This window comes from Osmerus mordax, chromosome 21 (assembly GCF_038355195.1).
Source record: "Osmerus mordax isolate fOsmMor3 chromosome 21, fOsmMor3.pri, whole genome shotgun sequence".
Classification (NCBI taxonomy): domain Eukaryota; kingdom Metazoa; phylum Chordata; class Actinopteri; order Osmeriformes; family Osmeridae; genus Osmerus; species Osmerus mordax.
In genome coordinates this window covers 13,560,787-13,579,256 of record NC_090070.1, presented here as the reverse complement: position 1 = coordinate 13,579,256, position 18,470 = coordinate 13,560,787, and the positions used below count along the sequence as shown (strand labels likewise).

At 48.2% G+C, this 18,470-nt stretch overlaps 2 protein-coding genes across 2 annotated transcripts; one reads left to right on the top strand and one right to left on the bottom strand.

Moving 5' to 3' along the window:
• Positions 1-2,202: 2,202 nt before the first annotated feature.
• On the top strand, positions 2,203-16,788 carry LOC136965273 (proto-oncogene vav-like). The gene is given in 31 exon segments (XM_067259357.1): positions 2,203-2,512; positions 5,751-5,891; positions 5,893-5,961; positions 7,093-7,128; positions 7,130-7,210; positions 7,880-7,938; positions 8,017-8,082; positions 8,214-8,322; positions 8,780-8,875; positions 9,327-9,395; positions 9,617-9,720; positions 9,843-9,939; positions 10,400-10,507; positions 10,605-10,673; positions 10,762-10,848; positions 11,524-11,609; positions 11,689-11,725; positions 11,727-11,825; positions 12,151-12,257; positions 12,586-12,687; positions 12,914-13,008; positions 13,382-13,404; positions 13,584-13,614; positions 13,756-13,892; positions 14,468-14,533; positions 14,669-14,700; positions 14,816-14,926; positions 15,235-15,322; positions 15,457-15,577; positions 15,674-15,822; positions 16,546-16,788. Coding segments are annotated over 30 exon segments (2,523 nt in total). The 5' UTR covers positions 2,203-2,512; positions 5,751-5,756; the 3' UTR covers positions 16,600-16,788.
• A 248-nt stretch (positions 16,789-17,036) lies between these two features.
• ubl5 (ubiquitin like 5) lies at positions 17,037-18,392 on the bottom strand. The gene is made up of 5 exons (XM_067259276.1): positions 18,320-18,392; positions 18,009-18,085; positions 17,724-17,807; positions 17,389-17,426; positions 17,037-17,278 (listed from the first exon to the last, which is right to left on the bottom strand). The coding sequence occupies exons 2-5, from the start codon at positions 18,062-18,064 to the stop codon at positions 17,235-17,237; spliced, it is 222 nt and encodes a 73-aa protein (XP_067115377.1). The 5' UTR covers positions 18,065-18,085; positions 18,320-18,392; the 3' UTR covers positions 17,037-17,234.
• Positions 18,393-18,470: the final 78 nt, after the last annotated feature.

Below are 18,470 nucleotides of genomic sequence, written 5' to 3'. Positions count from 1 at the left end.
TGGATCACACACATACAGATCAACACACACACTCACATGTACACACACATACACACACACATGTACACACACATGTACACACACACACATTCATGTGCACCTGTACTAGCATGAAACCATGCTAGTACACCATGCTGGTAGAAAAGCAAATATCACACACATATAAAACATAAGTAAGAATCCAAAATTAGCAGGACACATAACCCTTACCTGTATCTCTCTCTCTCTCTCTCTCTCTCTCTCTCTCTCTCTCTCTCTCTCTCTCTCTCTCTCTCTCTCTCTCTCTCTCTCTCTCTCTCTCTCTCTCTGTTTCTGTCTCTTTGTCTCTCTCTGTCTGTCTGTCTCCCTCTCTCTTAATTCTGGAGTTTTGCATCCCGCTTACCCTCAAACCTGCAAGACCACTTCTTCAGCCAATGGGCTAGTACCTAAACATCTGACTCAACCAATCCAGAGGCAGTTACCAGTATCTGAGTTTGGGGGGCGGGGCATGCAGGTTCTGACAGGGTGTAACATTCTGAGGGATGAGATAGAGGGAGGGGGGGAGGAGAGGAGGCAAAGAGGAGTAGACTGCAGTCTGTATATACGTGTAAAGTACCAGTCAAAAGTTTGGACATGGGAAAATGTGTCCAAACTTTTGACTGGTACTGTATAAATGCAGTGTGTGTGTGTGCAGTGTGTGTCCACCAGAGGGCGGTAGCAGCATTCCTTGGGAGAACCCATACGAATCAAACGAAACATGAAGAAAGTTCCAGCAGTGTGTCATCATATGAAGTGGTAGAGGTTTGTGACTAGAACCAAGTACCTAACCCTAGAACCTAGCCCTAGAACTTAGACTGAGCAGCTATTCCTTGAATTAGGTTCCTAGTGCCTAGTTGCCAGTATATAACCTTATATTCTACATAGCGCCTAGCAGTGAGTCAGCACTAGCCCTATCTACGACAAGAATCTGTAATAGTGAAACTAGCAGCAACAGCTAACCACAGATCAGAGGGTAAGAATGAGTGTGTGTGAGAGTGTGTGTGTGTGTGTGCGTGTGAGAGAGAGAGTGTATGTGTGTGTGTGTGTGAGAGAGAACCTCAAACACATCAGGAGGTCCAAAGCCAGTAAAGTCAAAACGGAGGTTGATAACCGCAACACACTCACACCCCTGTTTCTCTCTCTCTGTCTCTCCCCTCTCTCTCTCGCCTCCCTCCCCCTCTCTCCATCTCTCCACCTCTTCCCGCCCTTTATCTCTCTCTCCCCCTTTCCTTTTCCCCTCTTTTTCTCTGCCCCTCTCTCTCCTCCCTTTCCCCTGCCTCTCTCACCACATTATCATTCTCCCTCTCCCCCTCTTCTCTCCTCCGCCCCTCTCTCTCCTCTCCCCCTATTCTCTCCTCCGCCCCGCCCCGCTCTCTCTCTCTTCTCCCCCTCTTCTCTCCTCCGCCCCTCTCTCTCCTCTCCCCCTCTTCTCTCCTCCCCCCTCTCTCTCTTCTCTCCCCCTCTTCTCTCCTCCGCCCCTCTCTCTCTTTCTTCTCCCCCTCTTCTCCCCTCTGCCCCTCTCTCTCCTCTCCCCCTCTTCTCTCCTCCGCCCCTCTCTCCTCTCCCCCTCTTCTCTCCTCCGCCCCTCTCTCCCTCTCTTCTCCCCCTCTTCTCTCCTCCGCCCCTCTCTCTCTTTCTTCTCCCCCTCTTCTCTCCTCCACCCCTCTCTCTCCTCTCCCCCTCTTCTCTCCTTCGCCCCTCTCTCTCTCTCTTCTCCCCCTCTTCTCTCCTCCGCCCCTTTCTCTCCTCTCCCCCTCTTCTCTCCTCCCCCCTCTCTCTCCTCTCCCCCTCTTCTCTCCTCCGCCCCTCTCTTTCTCTCCTCTCCCCCTCTTCTCTCCTCCGCCCCTCTCTCTCTCTCTCTTCTCCCCCTCTTCTCTCCTCCCCCCTCTCTCTCTCCTCTCCCCCTCTTCTCTCCTCCGCCCCTCAGTCTCCCCTCTCTCTCTTCTGTGATGCTGTGGTTGATTTTCTCACTTTCTGTATACACACAAACAGCTGCATGAGGACTGTGCGTGTGTGTTTGCATGCATGGGTTTGTGCCGGCATCTGTGCATCTGTGTGTGTATGTGAAGGCATGTGCATGTGCGTTCGTCTGTGTGTGTGTGTGTGTGTGTGTGAGGAAAGAGGAAGCTGCAGCCTGCAGCTAGAAGCTTCCTGAGCAGAGCAACACCCACACACAACAAGAGAACCAGAGAACGAAAGGACGAGAAGACGAGAGGACGAGAGAACGAGAGAACGAGAGGACAAGAGGACAAGAGGACAGCAGGGTCAACGACAAGACAATGAGAGCAGAACAGACATAGGAGAGAGAGAGAGAGAGAGAAAGAGAGAGAGAGACAGAGAGCGCGAGAGAGAGAGAGAGAGAGAGAGAGAGAGAGAGAGAGAGAGAGAGAGAGAGAGAGAGAGAGAGAGAGAGAGAGAGAGAGAGAGAGGGGAGAGAGAGAGAGAAAGACAGGGAACGAGAGAAAGAGGACAACTTCTAAAAGATAAAGAGAAGGTAAGTCAGAAAGAAACCATGTGATGGACAGTGATGTTATATAAAGTTACGTTACAGTTGTTGAACTGCAGCTATTATTTGAGTATTAGTAGTCAGTATTGAGTCATTGAGTAGTTAGAAGTTCTCTTTATTACTTGTTAAATTTACATTTAAATTTAGTAGACGCTCTTATCCAGAGCGACTTACAGTAAGTACAGGGACATTCCCCCCGAGGCAAGTAGGGTGAAGTGCCTTGCCCAAGGACACAAAGTCATTTGGCATGGCCGGGAATCGAACTGGCAACCTTCAGATTACTAGCCCGATTCCCTCACCGCTCAGCCACCTGACTCCTAAATATATTGATAAAGTTCCACTCTCGTCATCGTCAACACTCCGAGTGTTAAATTAACACCATCACTGAAATATTCTGTAGAGGACTAGTTAGTAGTGAGTTAGAAGTAGTTAGTAGTTTGAAATAGTAGTGAGTTAGCAGTAGTTAGTAGTGACTTAGTAATACTAGTGAGTTAGCAGCAGTTAGTAGTGAGTTAGCAGTAGTTAGTAGTGAGTTAGCAGTAGTTAGTAGTGAAAGGTAAGATACAGGGTCAAGTTATAACTCTGGGTCTCGTTAGAACTTACGATTCAAGACTGGTTAGGCCTGGACACTAGTTAGGTTTAAAGACTAGTTAGGGTTGGACACTAGTTAGGCCTGGACACTAGTTAGGTTTAAAGACTAGTTAGGGTTGGAGACTAGTTAGGCCTGGACACTAGTTAGGTTTAAAGACTAGTTAGGGTTGGACACTAGTTAGGTTTAAAGACTAGTTAGGGTTGGAGACTAGTTAGGCCTGGACACTAGTTAGGTTTAAAGACTAGTTAGGGTTGGAGACTAGTTAGGCCTGGACACTAGTTAGGTTTAAAGACTAGTTAGGGCTGGACACTAGTTAGGTTTAAAGACTAGTTAGGCCTGGACACTAGTTAGGTTTAAAGACTAGTTAGGGCTGGACACTAGTTAGGTTTAAAGACTAGTTAGGGTTGGAGACTAGTTAGGTTTAAAGACTAGTTAGGGTTGGACACTAGTTAGGTTTAAAGACTAGTTAGGGCTGGACACTAGTTAGGGCTGGACACTAGTTAGGTTTAAAGACTAGTTAGGGTTGGAGACTAGTGTTGTCACGATACAATTTTTTTTGGATATCGCAATACTCAATATTGAAATGATACTTGAAACTGTAACGATACCGATTCAATACTCAATACCTAATAGATCACAGACTATGGAAGCAAATCAGTGACATAATGTTTTGAATTTTAAAAGGCATTGAATACTTAATATTGAAATTTAAACACATGAATATACTGTATATTTAAATGTAAAAAAATAATTCAGATCGAAAAATTCAAGGCTCCGAAATTGGGGATGCTCAAATTCGAGCCGAAAAAATTAGAGATGAAAAAATTCTGATTGCAACTTCCGGGATACCAAGGATAGGTAGAGCAATCGAGCAATAGAGAAGAGAAAACACATGATGACTACCAGGGAAAACAACCATGCTTCGGTGAGTCCGATGTGATCAAATCTTGCATTAAGGCTCGATTACTCTACCTATCCTTGATATCCCAGATGTTACAATCTGAATTTTTTAAGATCCAATTTTTTTAAGATCCAATTTTTTTAAGATCGAATTATTTAAGATCCAATTTTTGAACCCTAACTTGTTTTTCAATTCTGTTCGCAACATTTACGATGGGAGTGTTTCTTTAGGGTTAGGGTTAGGGTTAGTCTCAGTATGGTATAGATCATGATATCAAATTTAATGCAAAGAAAAGCCATATAATGATAGTCAGAAGTAATCAGGACAGGAAATTAACCTTCCCTACCTTTTATTTATCTGGCAGTCCCCTTGGTGTTTGTGAGGAAATAAAATATCTGGGCCATGTCATTTCTGATGATTGGACAGATGACAACGATATATATCGACAGCGCTGTAAAATATATTCTCAGGCCAATATGTTATTAAGGACGTTTTTTATGTGCTCAGATTCAGTTAAATGTTCCCTGTTTATAACCTACATAACACCATAGTACACTGCTCATTTGTGAGCAGTGTACTATGTCTATTTACAGGAAAAGGAGTATACAGAGACTGAAAGTAGCTTACAATGATGCTTTTAGATTGCTGCTTCATGTGCCTAGGTGGCATAGTGCTAGTCAGTTGTTTGTGTCTAAGCACGTACCAACCTGTCAGGCGCTCTTGAGACAATTGATGTATGGTTTCATGTGTCGACTGGACAAGTCTGAGAACTGTAGGCTCTGGTCAACCCTCTAAAGAGCTGCTATCGATTTACTTCAAACTTAAGACGACATTGGCACAAAAGTCTTCATACTTTTTAATGCACTGTATTATGTATGTTGTATTCTTTTATTTTTCTCTTTTTTTATAGCTCCTTTTTATAGCTCTATGTCTGTTATTTTACATGGAACTTGGCGTCCGAAATAAAGATTTATTATTATTAGCTAGCTCGTAGCCCTACTATGCTATTTAGTCGGGGTGGGGGAAAAATCCATTCACATTTGAATCGAGATTCAGTCTTCTAGCGATTCACATCGATTCACAAATCGATTTGTCAAAAATCAATATATATATATTTTTTTTATATATTTTTTTATTTATTATTAAAAATCGCTAAAAATCTGATTTGTGACCCCAAGAATCGATTCGAATCGTTAGGTACCAAAAGATTCCCACCCCTACTATTTAGCTAATGAGATCCGCAAATAACTGTAGCTTAATATATTTGTCTATATGCCATATGTTGTTTTTTGTACTGGGTGTGTAGGTCTTGGTGTCTGCCTCTGAGGTGCTTGGCGAGGTTAGAAGCATTTCCTCCCTTGAACAACACTTTTATAGCAGCTTTTACAAATAGGCTTCGTAATGTCCGTGTGTTTGCCATCAGCGTCGGCTCTGTAGGTAAAGTAGTCCCACAGTAGACTTCAGAATCGCTTAGTCCCGTTTGACCTACAAGTACCGAACATTGGGAAATTCTAATACCAAATCATTTTTCTAACCCGAAACATATGTGTGTGTGTATGTATGGTTTGTGTATGGTGTGTGTGTGGTGTGTGTGTGAGTGTCTATACATGCATGGTGTGTGTTGACTGAGTCTGTTTCAGCATTGTAATAACATTGTACTAACTCTGTTTCAGTTATCGCTCAAAAAATGCTGTAGTAACGCTGTAATGAGGTTGCCGTGGTGCTGTGCCCAGGGTAACATGGAGCTGTGGCGTCAGTGCGGGGCGTGGCTGATCGCATGTCGGGTGCTGCCGGAGAGCCACCGGGTGACCTGGGAGGGGGCGCAGGTGTGTGAGCTGGCGCTGGCGCTGAGAGACGGAGTGCTGCTCTGTCAAGCTGCTCAACAACCTGCAGCCCCACGCCATCAACCTCCGACACATCAACCTCAGACCACAGATGTCCCAGGTAACACACCTGCACACACACCTACTGACACACACACACCTGCACACACGCCTGGAAACTCACACATCTGCACACCCCTGTACACACACACCTGGAAAAACACTGTCTGCCTGTCTACTTGTCTGTCTGTCTACTTGTCTGTCTGTCTGTCTGTCTACTTGTCTGTCTGTCTACTTGACGTCCCATGTTTATGTAACATCTGGCTGCCCCCGTCTACCTGCTTCCTGGTGCATTTCCATAGTCATTACCATAGCGATGTGCAGACAACATTTAGGTCACAGGCTTCATGATAGGAAAATAACCTGATGAAGATCTAAAAAAACAGGTAGAGATGGAGAGAAAGAAAGAGAGAGGTTTAGAGAGACAGAAAGAGGGAGAGAGAAACAGAGAAACAGAGTGCAAGAGAGAGAGAGAGAGAGAGGAGGAGAGAGGGAGACAGAGGGAGAGAGAGAGAGAGAGAGAGAGAGAGAGAGAGAGAGAGAGAGAGAGAGAGGGGAGCGACATATACAAAGAGAGAGAGTTCCTCTCTTCCAGTCATGTGGGTTCCTGTCACAACATGGGGAAGTCCTGCTAATAGATCAGATGGATCAGAGTGTGTGTGTGTGTGTGAGTGTGAGTGTGTAACTCTGGGGAATCCTAAAACATATGACGTGCTTGAGAAATATCCTGTGAACTCATGTGCTTCATAAATCCTTTCTTTCTTCACACACACACACACACACACACACCTACACACACACTCCTACACGCACAAACCTACACACACAAAAAATACACACACAGTCATGTGAGTTTAACAGTTTCAGTCAGAACTTGATATTTCCTATATTCTTGACTTACAGTTCCTCATTTCACATTTCTGAGCAGACACACACACCTAAACACACATGCACGCATGCACACACACCACACATCTGTTCAGCAGGAAGCTATGCAAACTTACTGTGCAAATGTCTGACTGCCAAAACCTCTGTTATTGTCAGTGAGTGAGTGTGTGTTTCAGTTTAAGTCAGTGTGTGATGTGTTTTAACTGAATCCAAGTCTGTGTGTGTGTGTGTATGGTGTGTGTGTATGGTGCGCGTGTGTGGTGTGTGTGTATGGTGTGTGTGTGTGTATGGTGTGTGAGTGTAGTTCCTGTGTCTGAAGAACATTCGGGCATTCCTGGGTGGTGTGTCAGGAGAGTTTCCACATGCGGAGGAGTGAGCTGTTTGAGGCCTTCGACCTGTTCGATGTCCGAGACTTCGGAAAGGTGTGTGTGTGTTTCAGAGTCTCTGTGTGTGTTCCTCTGTGTGTGCGTGTTGATGTGTTGATGTGTTGTTTATAATATCGTTCTCCCTTCCCCATGTGTACTGTACATGACATTTAGTCATTTAGCAGACGCTCTTATCCAGAGCGTGTGTGTGTGTGTACTGTACATGACATGTGTGTGTGTGTACTGGATGTAACATTTACATTTAGTCATTTAGCAGACGCTCTTATCCAGAGCGACTTACAGTAAGTACAGGGACATTCCCCCGAGGCAAGTAGGGTGAAGTGCCTTGCCCAAGGACACAACGTCATTTTTGCACGGCCGGGAATCGAACTGGCAACCTTCTGATTACTAGCCCGCTTCCCTAACCGCTCAGCCACCTGACTCCCACACGCACAACATGAGTGTGTGTACTGGATGTAACATGTGTGTGTGTGTGTGTGTGTATAACATGGATGTAACATGAGTGTGTGTGTGTGTACTGGATGTAACATGTGTGTGTGTGTATAACATGGATGTAACATGAGTGTGTGTGTGTGTGTACTGGATGTAACATGTGTGTGTGTGTGTGTATAACATGGATGTAACATGTGTGTGTGTGTATAACAGGATGTAACATGTGTGTGTGTGTGTGTATAACAGGATGTAACATGTGTGTGTGTGTTGCAGGTCATAGACACGTTGTCTATCTTATCCCACTCCCCCGTCGCCACACAAAGAGGATTCCAGTAAGTATCTTGGTTCCTGAACCTGACCTCTGACCCCTAATCCTGACCCCTGACCCCTGCTCTCTTCCTTCTCCTTAGACCATTCCCTTTGGAAGGCTGTGTGGCTGATGATGACATCTACAGTGGGCTCTCAGACCAGATGGAGTAAGTGTGTGTTTTTGTGTGTGAGTTTTTGTATTTAAAGTTTTGAAAAAAGGTCTGTGAAAAAAAGTTGTGAAAAAAAGTTTGAATCTAGTTATAGATAGCTGTATATACGTGTGTGTGTGTGTGTGCAGCGACACTGTGGAGGAGGATGATGACCTGTACGACTGTGTGGAGGGTGAGGAGGATGAGGGGGATGAGATATACGAAGACCTGATGAGGGACGAGCTACCTGCTGAGACGGTACACACACACACCACACACACACCACACACCATACACACACCACACACCACACACACACACACACACACACACACCATACACACACACACACACACCACACACCATACACACACACACACACCACACACCATACACACACACACACCATACACACACACACACACCACACACCATACACACACACACACACCACACACCATACACACACCACACACCACACACACACACACACACACCACACACCATACACACACCACACACCACACACACACACACAACACACCATACACACACACACACACACCACACACCATACACACACACACACACCACACACCATACACACCACACACCATACACACACACACACACCACACACCATACACACACACCACACACACACACCATACACACACACACACACGGTGGTGTCATATTGTGTCGCTCTCCTCAGCACCAGAAGCAGGGGGTCGACAAGAGAGAATGCTGCCTTCAGGAGATAACACAGACTGAAGAGAAATACACCCATACACTGGAGTCCATCATACAGGTACACACACACCATACACACACCATACACACACCATACACCACACACACACCACACACACCATACATCACACACACACCATACACACACCACACACACACCATACACACACCACACACACCATACACCACACACACACCATACACACACCATACACACACCACACACACACCATACACCACACACACACCATACACACACCACACACACACCATACACACACCACACACACCATACACCACACACACACCATACACACACCATACACACACCACACACACCATACACCACACACATACCATACACACACCACACACACACCATACACACACCACACACACCATACACCACACACACACCATACACCACACACACACCATACACACACCATACATACACCTACACTCACTGATGTAACGCTGTGTGTGTGTGTGTGTGTGTGTGTGTACAGCACTTTATGAAACCCCTACAGAAGTTCCTCCAGCCCCAGGACATAGAGAGCATCTTCATCAACACACAAGTAAGTGTGTGTGTGAGTGAGTGTGTTTATACCTTACGTGTGTCTTTTGTGTCTGTGTTTATTCTAGTGGTGCCCTCTAATGGTAATCTCATTATATGTGTGTGTATGGTGTGTGTATGCTGTGTCTGTGTGTATGGTGTGTCTGTGTGTATGGTGTGTGTGTGTGTGTGGTGTGTGTGTGGTGTGTGTGTGTGTGTGTGTGTGTGTGTGTGTGTGTGCAGGACCTGGTTGCTACTCATCGTGGTCTCCTGCAGGAGATCAGGTCTTCTATCTCCTGCTCCAGAGCTGAGACTCTCTACCAGGTCTTCATCAGCTACAAAGAGAGGTTGACACACACACACTCTCTCTCACACACTCACACCCCGAGTGTCTAACGGTGTACAGTTCTTCCTGTGTGTTGCCTAGGTTACTGTGTGGCTGATGGTGTATTTCTTGTGTGTTTCCTAGGTTACTGCTGTATGGGCGGTACTGCAGCCAGGTGGAGACAGCAAGCAAACACCTGGACAAGATGGCCTCCAGAGAAGACGTCAGGATGAAACTGGAGGTGAGGAGGGAGGGAGTTAGGGAAGGAGGGAAGGGAGAGGGAGAGAGAGAGAGAGAGAGAGAGAGAGAGAGAGAGAGAGAGAGAGAGAGAGAGAGAGGGAGAGGAGGGAGAGAGGGAGAGAGAGAGAGAGAGAGAGAGAGAGAGAGAGAGAGAGGGAGGGAGGGAGGGGGAGGGAGGGAGGGAGGGAGGGAGGGAGGGAGGGAGGGAGGGAGAGGAGAGGGAGAGGGAGAGAGGGAGAGGGAGAGGGAGAGGGAGAGGGAGAGGGAGAGGGGAGGAGGAGGGAGAGGGAGAGGGAGAGGGGAGAGGGAGAGGGAGAGGGAGGAGGGGAGAGGGAGAGGGAGAGGGAGAGGGAGGGAGAGGGGAGGGAGGGAGGGAGGGAGGGAGGGAGGGAGGGAGGGAGGGAGGGAGGGAGGGAGAGGGTGGAAGAGTAGACATCCTGATGATGGTGATGATGATGAAGATGTTATCCTCCAGGAGTGCTAAGAGGGCCAACAGCGGGAGGTTCTCCCTCAGGGATCTCCTCATGGTTCCCATGCAGCGAGTCCTGAAGTATCCCCTCCTGCTGCAGGTCAGCCAATCAGCTTCCTGACCCAGCTAACCATATCCCCCCTGGGGTAAAACAACAACACACTCATTGGGTGTCTGTGTGTGTGTGTGTGTCACAGGAACTTCTGAAACACACTACCAACGCCATAGAGAATGAGAACCTGAGGACAGCGCTGGATGCCATGAGGGTGAGTTCAGTCTGGACCGGGTTTACCAGAGCAGTGTGATGGTGTTCATGCTCTGTAAATCAGCTGTGTGCGTACGTGCGTGTATCAGGATTTGGCCCAGTGTGTGAACGAGGTGAAGAGAGACAACGAGATCATCAGACAGATCACCACCTTCCAGCTCTCTATAGAAAACATGGTGAGAAACACACACCTTCCAGTTCTCTATAGAAAACATGGTGAGAAAACACATGCCTTCCAGCTCTCTAACATGGTGAGAAACACACACATGCCTTAGAAACACACTGACAACCTTAGAAACACACAAACGCTCAAATATCACCAGACACATTTGAACATTTCCACTGAATTCAGACAAAACATTCAATGACGTCCCACTCTTCCCTCCCTCCCCCCTGTCCTCTCCCCTGCCCCCCTGTCCTCCCCCCTGGCCCCCTGTCCCCCCCCTGTCCTCCCCCCTGTTCTCCCCCCTGTTCTCCCCCCTGTCCCCCCCCCTGCCCCCCTGTCCTCCCCCCTGTCCTCTCCCCTGTCCTCCCCCCTGCCCCCCCTGTCCTGCCCCCCTGTCCTCCCCCCTGTCCTCCCCCCTGTCCTCCCCCCTGTCCTCCCCCCTGCCCCCCTGTCCTCCCCCCTGTCCTCTCCCCTGCCCCCCTGTCCTCCCCCCCTGCCCCCCTGTCCTCCCCCCCTGCCCCCCTGTCCTCCCCCCTGTCCTCCCCCCTGCCCCCCTGTCCTCCCCCCTGTCCTCCCCCCCTGCCCCCCTGTCCTCTCCCCTTCCCCCCTATCCTCCCCCCCTGTCCTCCCCCCTGCCCCCCTGTCCTCTCTCCTGCCCCCCTGCCCCCCTGTCCTCCCCCTCCAGACCCAGTCTCTGGCTCTGTATGGGCGACCCAAGATAGATGGAGAGCTGAAGATCTGCTGCCCAGAGAAGAAATCCAAACAGGACAGGTGTGTGTGTGTGTTTGTATATATGTGTGTGTGCTCATAATGCCTTCCCAAAAGTAAGAAAGTGTGTGTGTGTGTTCAGGTACGTGTTCCTGTTTGACAAGGCCATGCTGGTGTGTAAAGAGGAGGAGCGGGGACAGCATGGATCTGAAGGAGCTGGTGGAGCTGCAGCTGTACCAGATCAGAGACCAGCCAGGGAGCGACCGAGACAGCAAGAAGGTACCTCTCTCTATCTATCTATCTATCTATCTCTCTCTCTCTCTCTCTCTCTCTCTCTCTCTCTCTCTCTCTCTCTCTCTCTCTCTCTCTCTCTCTCTCTGTCTCTCTCTCTCCCTCTCTCTCTCTGTCTCTCTCTCTCTCTCCCTCTCTCTCTCTGTCTCTCTCTCCTCCCTCTCTCTCTCTGTCTCTCTCTCTCTGTCTCTCTCTCTTTCTTTCTCTCTGTCTCCCTCCCTCTTTCTGTCTCCCTCCTAGCTCCTTTTTCTATCTCTTACCCTGTCTCTGTGTGTTTGTGTGTGTGTGTGTGTGTGTATGTGTGTGTGTGCAGTGGTCTCATGAGTTCCTCCTGTTGGATGGGGCGGGGCTGGGCTATGATTTGTTCTTCAAAACCAGAGACCTGAAGAAGAAGTGGCTTGAACAGTTTGAGATGGCTTTGTAAGAACACACACACCATACACACACACCATACACACACACACACACCATACACACACACACACCATACACACACACACACCATACACACACACCATACACACACCATACACACACACACCATACACACACACACAATACACAAACACACCCGCACACACACACCATACACACACACACACACCATACACAAACACACACACCATACACAAACACACACACACACACACACACACCATTGGCTTCAATTCCCAGCCTCTGACCAATGACTTGCTATGTCTGTGTTTCACTTCCTGGGTTCTGACCAATGGCATGTGTGGGGTCGCAGGTCAAACATGTGCCCAGAGAACTGTACAGCCAACAGCCATGACTTCCTAATGCACTGCTTTGAAGACACCACTTCCTGTAAGGCCTGTGGAATGCTGCTCAGGTAACACACCTTACACACCATACACACACACAGACTCACACACTCCTACACACTCTCACATACACACTCCTACACTCACAAAGGTTAGAGTTTTGGTTTTTGATTTTTAAATCATGTACAGTACCAGTCAAAAGTTGGACACATTGAATGGGAAAATGTGTCCAAACTTTTGACTGGTACTGTACGTGTATATGGTGCGTGTGTGTGTGTGTGTGTGTGTGAGCAGGGGGATCTTCTTCCAGGGCTACCGCTGTGCTCGCTGTAAGATGGCCGCCCACAAGGAGTGTCTTGGAAGAGTTCCAGCATGCGGACGCCCCACAGGTACGATTGTGTGGATGGTGTGTGTGTGTGTGTGGATGGTGTGTGTGTGTGAGTGGATGGTGTGTGTGTGTGGATGGTGTGTGTGTGTGTGGATGGTGTGTGTGTGGATGGTGTGTGTGTGTGGATGGTGTGTGTGTGTGAGTGGATGGTGTGTGTGTGGATGGTGTGTGTGTGTGTGTGTGTGTGTGTGTGGATGGTGTGTGTGTGGATGGTGTGTGTGTGGATGGTGTGTGTGTGTGTGTGTGTGGATGGTGTGTGTGTGGATGGTGTGTTTGTGTGTGTGGATGGTGTGTGTGTGGATGGTGTTTGTGTGTTAAATCGTGTGTGTAAGGTGTAAATGTGACACTGTAACAGTGTGTGTGTTGTGTTTCAGATCATGCTGGCACTATGAAGAAGGTATGTCAAGGGTCTGTTTCTGGCAGGGTTATACCACAGCACTGTATAATAGGAGCACTATTTAGTAGGTGCTTTCAACAATGGAGTAAAAATGTACTCCCCCTCCCCTCTACCCCTACCTCCCCCTCTCCCCCCTCTCCCCTACCTCCCCCCTCTCCCCCTCCCTCCACCACCCCCAGAAGAACCATAAGGGTCTCAAACCTGGTCCAGGTAAAGTTCCACACAGAACCACACATTCAGAACCACACATACAGAACCACACATACAGAACCACACGTACAGAACCATACAGAACCACACATACAAAACCACACATACAGAACCACACATAGAAGCCTCTCTCCCCCTCAGGTCTTCCTAAAATGGAGGTGTGCCAGGAGTACTATGGCTTGCCCCCGCCCCCTGTGGCTTTCGGCCAACCACTGCCTCTCTCCATTGGTGATGTCATAGAGCTGACCCGTGCTGAAGTGGACCTGCAGTGGTGGGAGGTACACACACACTCAAGCGCCCACACACACACACACACTCAAACACACATGGTTTCATATACAGATAGGCACCTTCCTGTGGTTAGTGCGTAGGTGTGAGATGATCTCTCTGTCTGTTTCTCTGTTTCTGTCTATTTCCTCATTTCTCTCTATCCTTCTCTCTCCCTCCCTCTATCCTTCTCTCTCCCTCCCTCTATCCTTCTCTCTCCCTCCCTCTATCCTTCTCTCTCCCTCCCTCTATCCTTCTCTCTCCCTCCCTCTGTCCTTCTCTCTCCCTCCCTCTATCCTTCTCTCTCCCTCCCTCTGTCCTTCTCTCTCCTTCCCTCTATCCTTCTCTCTCCCTCCCTCTATCCTTCTCTCTCCTTCCCTCTATCCTTCTCTCTCCCTCCCTCTGTCCTTCTCGTTCTCCCTCTCAATTCTTCTGTTTCTCTGTCTCTTTTTGATAATACAAAACAATGAAATGTGATTCAAACACAAACAAGCTTTCTCAGAAACACAAACATGGTTGGCTCAGAAAGGGAGGAGCCTGAGCCTGGAGCTGCTGTGTGATTGGTCTGTTTCCCTATGTCACTCAGGGAAGGAACGTGACGATTGGTCAGGTGGGCTGGTTCCCCTGCAACAAAGTCCAGCCATTTGTAGCTGTAAGTATTTATGTGTATGAGTGTGTGTATGTGTGTATGAGTGTGTGTGTGAGTGTATGTGTGTGTGTGCGTGTGTGTGTGAGTGTATGAGTGTGTGTGTGTTTCGGACCTCTGACCTCTGACATCTCTTCTCAGAAATCCACGCCTGACCTGACTAGCTTCATGTGGTGTGTATACACACACACGCCTATACACACATTAAAACACACACTCTTTGACAGACTCTTTCTGACACATTCACATGTGTGTGTGTGTGTGTGTATGTGTGTGTGTGTGCTGCAGGTATGCAGGAAGTATGGACCGCTCTGCAGCCAAGTCTCTTCTGATGTCACGGTCTGATGGAACCTTCCTGGTCCGACAGAAGGAGGGGGGAGAGTTCGCCATCAGCATCAAGTACACACTCTCACACACACACACAAATACACACTCTCACACACACTCCCACACACACACACACACACACACACAAATACACACTCTCACACACACTCCCACACACACAAATACACACTCTCACACACACTCCCACACACAAGTACACACTCTCACACACACTCCCACACACACAAATACACTGTCACACACACTCCCACACACACTCTCACACACACTCCCACACACACAAGTACACACTCTCACACACACTCCCACATACACAAATACACACTCCGTCAAAACACACTCATAGCCCCTCTCCGCAGGTTCAACATGGACATCAGACACATCCGCATCACTTCCTGTGAAGGTCTCTATCGCATCAATGACAAGAAGGCCTTCAAAGGGTTGATAGTAAGTCTGTCCACCAATCACACTCCTGCCTGGGTCTGTCCACCAATCACACTCCTGGCTATGTGTGTACTCCAGTGTTGGTGATCTGGTCTGTGTGAGTGTGTGTACTGAGCTGCTGTGTGGTGGGTCAACAGGAGCTTGTCCAGTTCTACCAGGAGAACTCTCTGAAGGAGTACTTCAAGGACGTGGACACGACACTGCAGACGCCCTACAAACAGCCAGATGAGCTGCCAGCTGCCTCCACACCCCCACAAGGTACTCACTAACTCACATTCACACTGTTTCCTACAGCAGTGTGTGTCCTTCACGTGGCAGTGTGAGGTACTAGTGTGTGTGTGTGTGTGTGTGCAGGGGGCGGGGTGAGGTACCAGGGCGTTGCCAGGGCGAGGTATGACTTCTCAGCCAGGGACAGGACAGAGCTGTCGCTCCGGGAGGGAGACACCATCAAGATCCTGTCCAGGAAAAACCCCAGCTGGTGGAAGGGAGAGGTGTATGGACGGGTGGGTACACACACACTTTACACACACGTGTTCCCTGTGACTCTGTGCTGACTGTGTGCGTGTCTGTAGGTGGGTCTGTTCCCTGTGACTCTGTGCTGACTGTGTGCGTGTCTGTAGGTGGGTCTGTTCCCTGTGACTCTGTGCTGACTGTGTGTGTGTCTGTAGGTGGGTCTGTTCCCTGTGACTCTGTGCTGACTGTGTGTGTGTCTGTAGGTGGGTCTGTTCCCTGTGTCTCTGTGCTGACTGTGTGCGTGTCTGTAGGTGGGTCTGTTCCCTGTGTCTCTGTGCTGACTGTGTGCGTGTCTGTAGGTGGGTCTGTTCCCTGTGTGTCTGTGCTGACTGTGTGCGTGTCTGTAGGTGGGTCTGTTCCCTGTGTCTCTGTGCTGACTGTGTGCCTGTCTGTAGGTGGGTCTGTTCCCTCACTTCCTGTGTCTCTGTGCTGACTGTGTGTGTCTGTAGGTGGGTCTGTTCCCTCACTTCCTGTGTCTCTGTGCTGACTGTGTGTGTGTCTGTAGGTGGGTCTGTTCCCTGTGTCTCTGTGCTGAGTGTGTGTGTGTCTGTAGGTGGGTCTGTTCCCTGTGTCTCTGTGCTGAGTGTGTGTGTGTCTGTAGGTGGGTCTGTTCCCTCACTTCCTGTGTCTCTGTGCTGAGTGTGTGTGTGTCTGTAGGTGGGTCTGTTCCCTCACTTCCTGTGTCTCTGTGCTGACTGTGTGTGTGTCTGTAGGTGGGTCTGTTCCCTGCCAACTACGTAGAAGAGGACTACTCCGAATACTGCTGACTGACCCTAACACTGACCACACTATACAGTACACAGTATGCACACACACCATACACACACACACACACACACACACACGTAACCTGAGCCCTGTGGACACCCTCACCTCTCTGTCGTTGGGGGAGGTGTTCTGAATCTGTCAGATTTCAGTTGTCTTTTCAGAACTTTTTGAATTAAATAACTTTTTAAACCAACAGAAAGAGATTCCAATATATTATACTACCCATGTTACATACACTATACTAATGTACCATATACAGAATATTAGACTGAATATATTATATACTCATTATACTAACATTATAGTGTATATATAGTACATTTTCTGCACATTTGTTACATCCTGAAAATTACAAACACTATTTAGACATACATCTACAGTGTATCTAAACGTGTGATTTACAAACACTGCTAACAGCTGGGGACATCATACAGGACAGGTTTATAAATATCAGCTTTTATTTCCAAAACAATATCAAAACAAAACACATTTGTAGACATCATTGTCATCTTATCTGCCTGAAAGCCTTGATCTGGACAGACGCTCTCTAACTCACTGATCTGTGTGTGTGTGTGTAGGGCCTGAGTGTATGGTGTGTGTGTGTGTGTGTGTGTACTGCTCCCTCTGCTGGTGGTTACTGGTAGTACAGCTCCAGGTTCATCCCATCATGGATCTCATCTGCAGAACCAGAGTCAAGGATCACCACGGCAACACAGCTATCTAGGTCACAGGTCACATGCAGGGGCCTCAGAGGTGGGTGAGGTCACAGGTCAGCAGATAAAGGATACAGTCTCCCAGCGACACATGGTCTTTGAAGATGGTGTACCTGCAAGGATACAGGTATAGGGTTACACACACACACACCTGCAAGGATGAACACAACCAGCTGCCGCACAACCACCTAACCAGACCACGGCGCTATTTAGGTTATACGCAGTGTTTAGAAAAAAGAAAACAACTTCTTACTTCACAAAACGAGCCAGACACGAAGTAGCAAGGTGAACACGTTAAGACAGTGCGAGTGAAACACCATTGAAATCTAGATTTTCACGACTGTAAATTGCCTTTTAAAAGTAGGATGTACAAGAGGAAAAGCTTGCTAATTGTTGATTAACACACTCACCATTTCTTGAGGACGATCTTGTCCCACCTTGTTCCTGTCTGGGCAGCAATCAGCTTCTTCAGGTCTCCAATGGTGTCCTCTGAGCTTGGGGGGGGGGGGGGGGTTAAGGACAAACACACGCACGCACGTACAAACACATGAAGGCATGCACACAAAAGCAGAAACATACATCACTTTACACTCCGTCTCCATCCATCCACCCACCCCTAGAGCACATCAGTCTGTCACACAGAAGCTTCCATCTCCGTCTCAGCGCTCGCACTTCTCCTGCCCGCTGAAGGATACTTGCACTTCACTCGGACCTTCTTACCCAAGCGGTCGTTACACACCACCTCAATCATCTTTGCCGGCGGGACAACGAGCTGTGAGGCAAGGTATGGGGGCAGTGTTAACGGTATGGACAACTGGTGACTAGATGCGTCCAATCACACTCTATGCTAGCTGTTAGCTATGTTAGCTAACTAGCTGGCTAACTGCGGGAATCTACACATCTGTAAGACAGTCATGAAAACACTACATTCCCCATGTCATGCAAAATAACGGTACACTATATTTAAATAAACAATAAATTTACCAGACAGATATGGAGATTTTACCTGTAATGGATTTCTGGCAGCTTGGACTAAACGTGCACTGCGATAGAAACACAAGCGTTAATGCCGTAAAGTGGTTGACGGAACAATCACGCGTCGAAAAGACGGATGATTGAAAGGATAGCCCAGGGTTATGATTGGTCGAAATTGTCAA

Excerpts from the sequence above, each read along its gene's own strand:
- ubl5 (XM_067259276.1), bottom strand. The coding sequence starts at position 18,064 with ATGATTGAGGTGGTGTGTAACGACCGCTTGGGTAAGAAGGTCCGAGTG. Across the intron at positions 17,808-18,008 it reads AAGGTCCGAGTGAAGTGCAA|CTCAGAGGACACCATTGGAG; the intron begins GTATCCTTCAGC and ends CCCCCCCCCAAG. Across the intron at positions 17,279-17,388 it reads CCATGTGTCGCTGGGAGACT|ATGAGATCCATGATGGGATG; the intron begins GTATCCTTTATC and ends CTGGTTCTGCAG.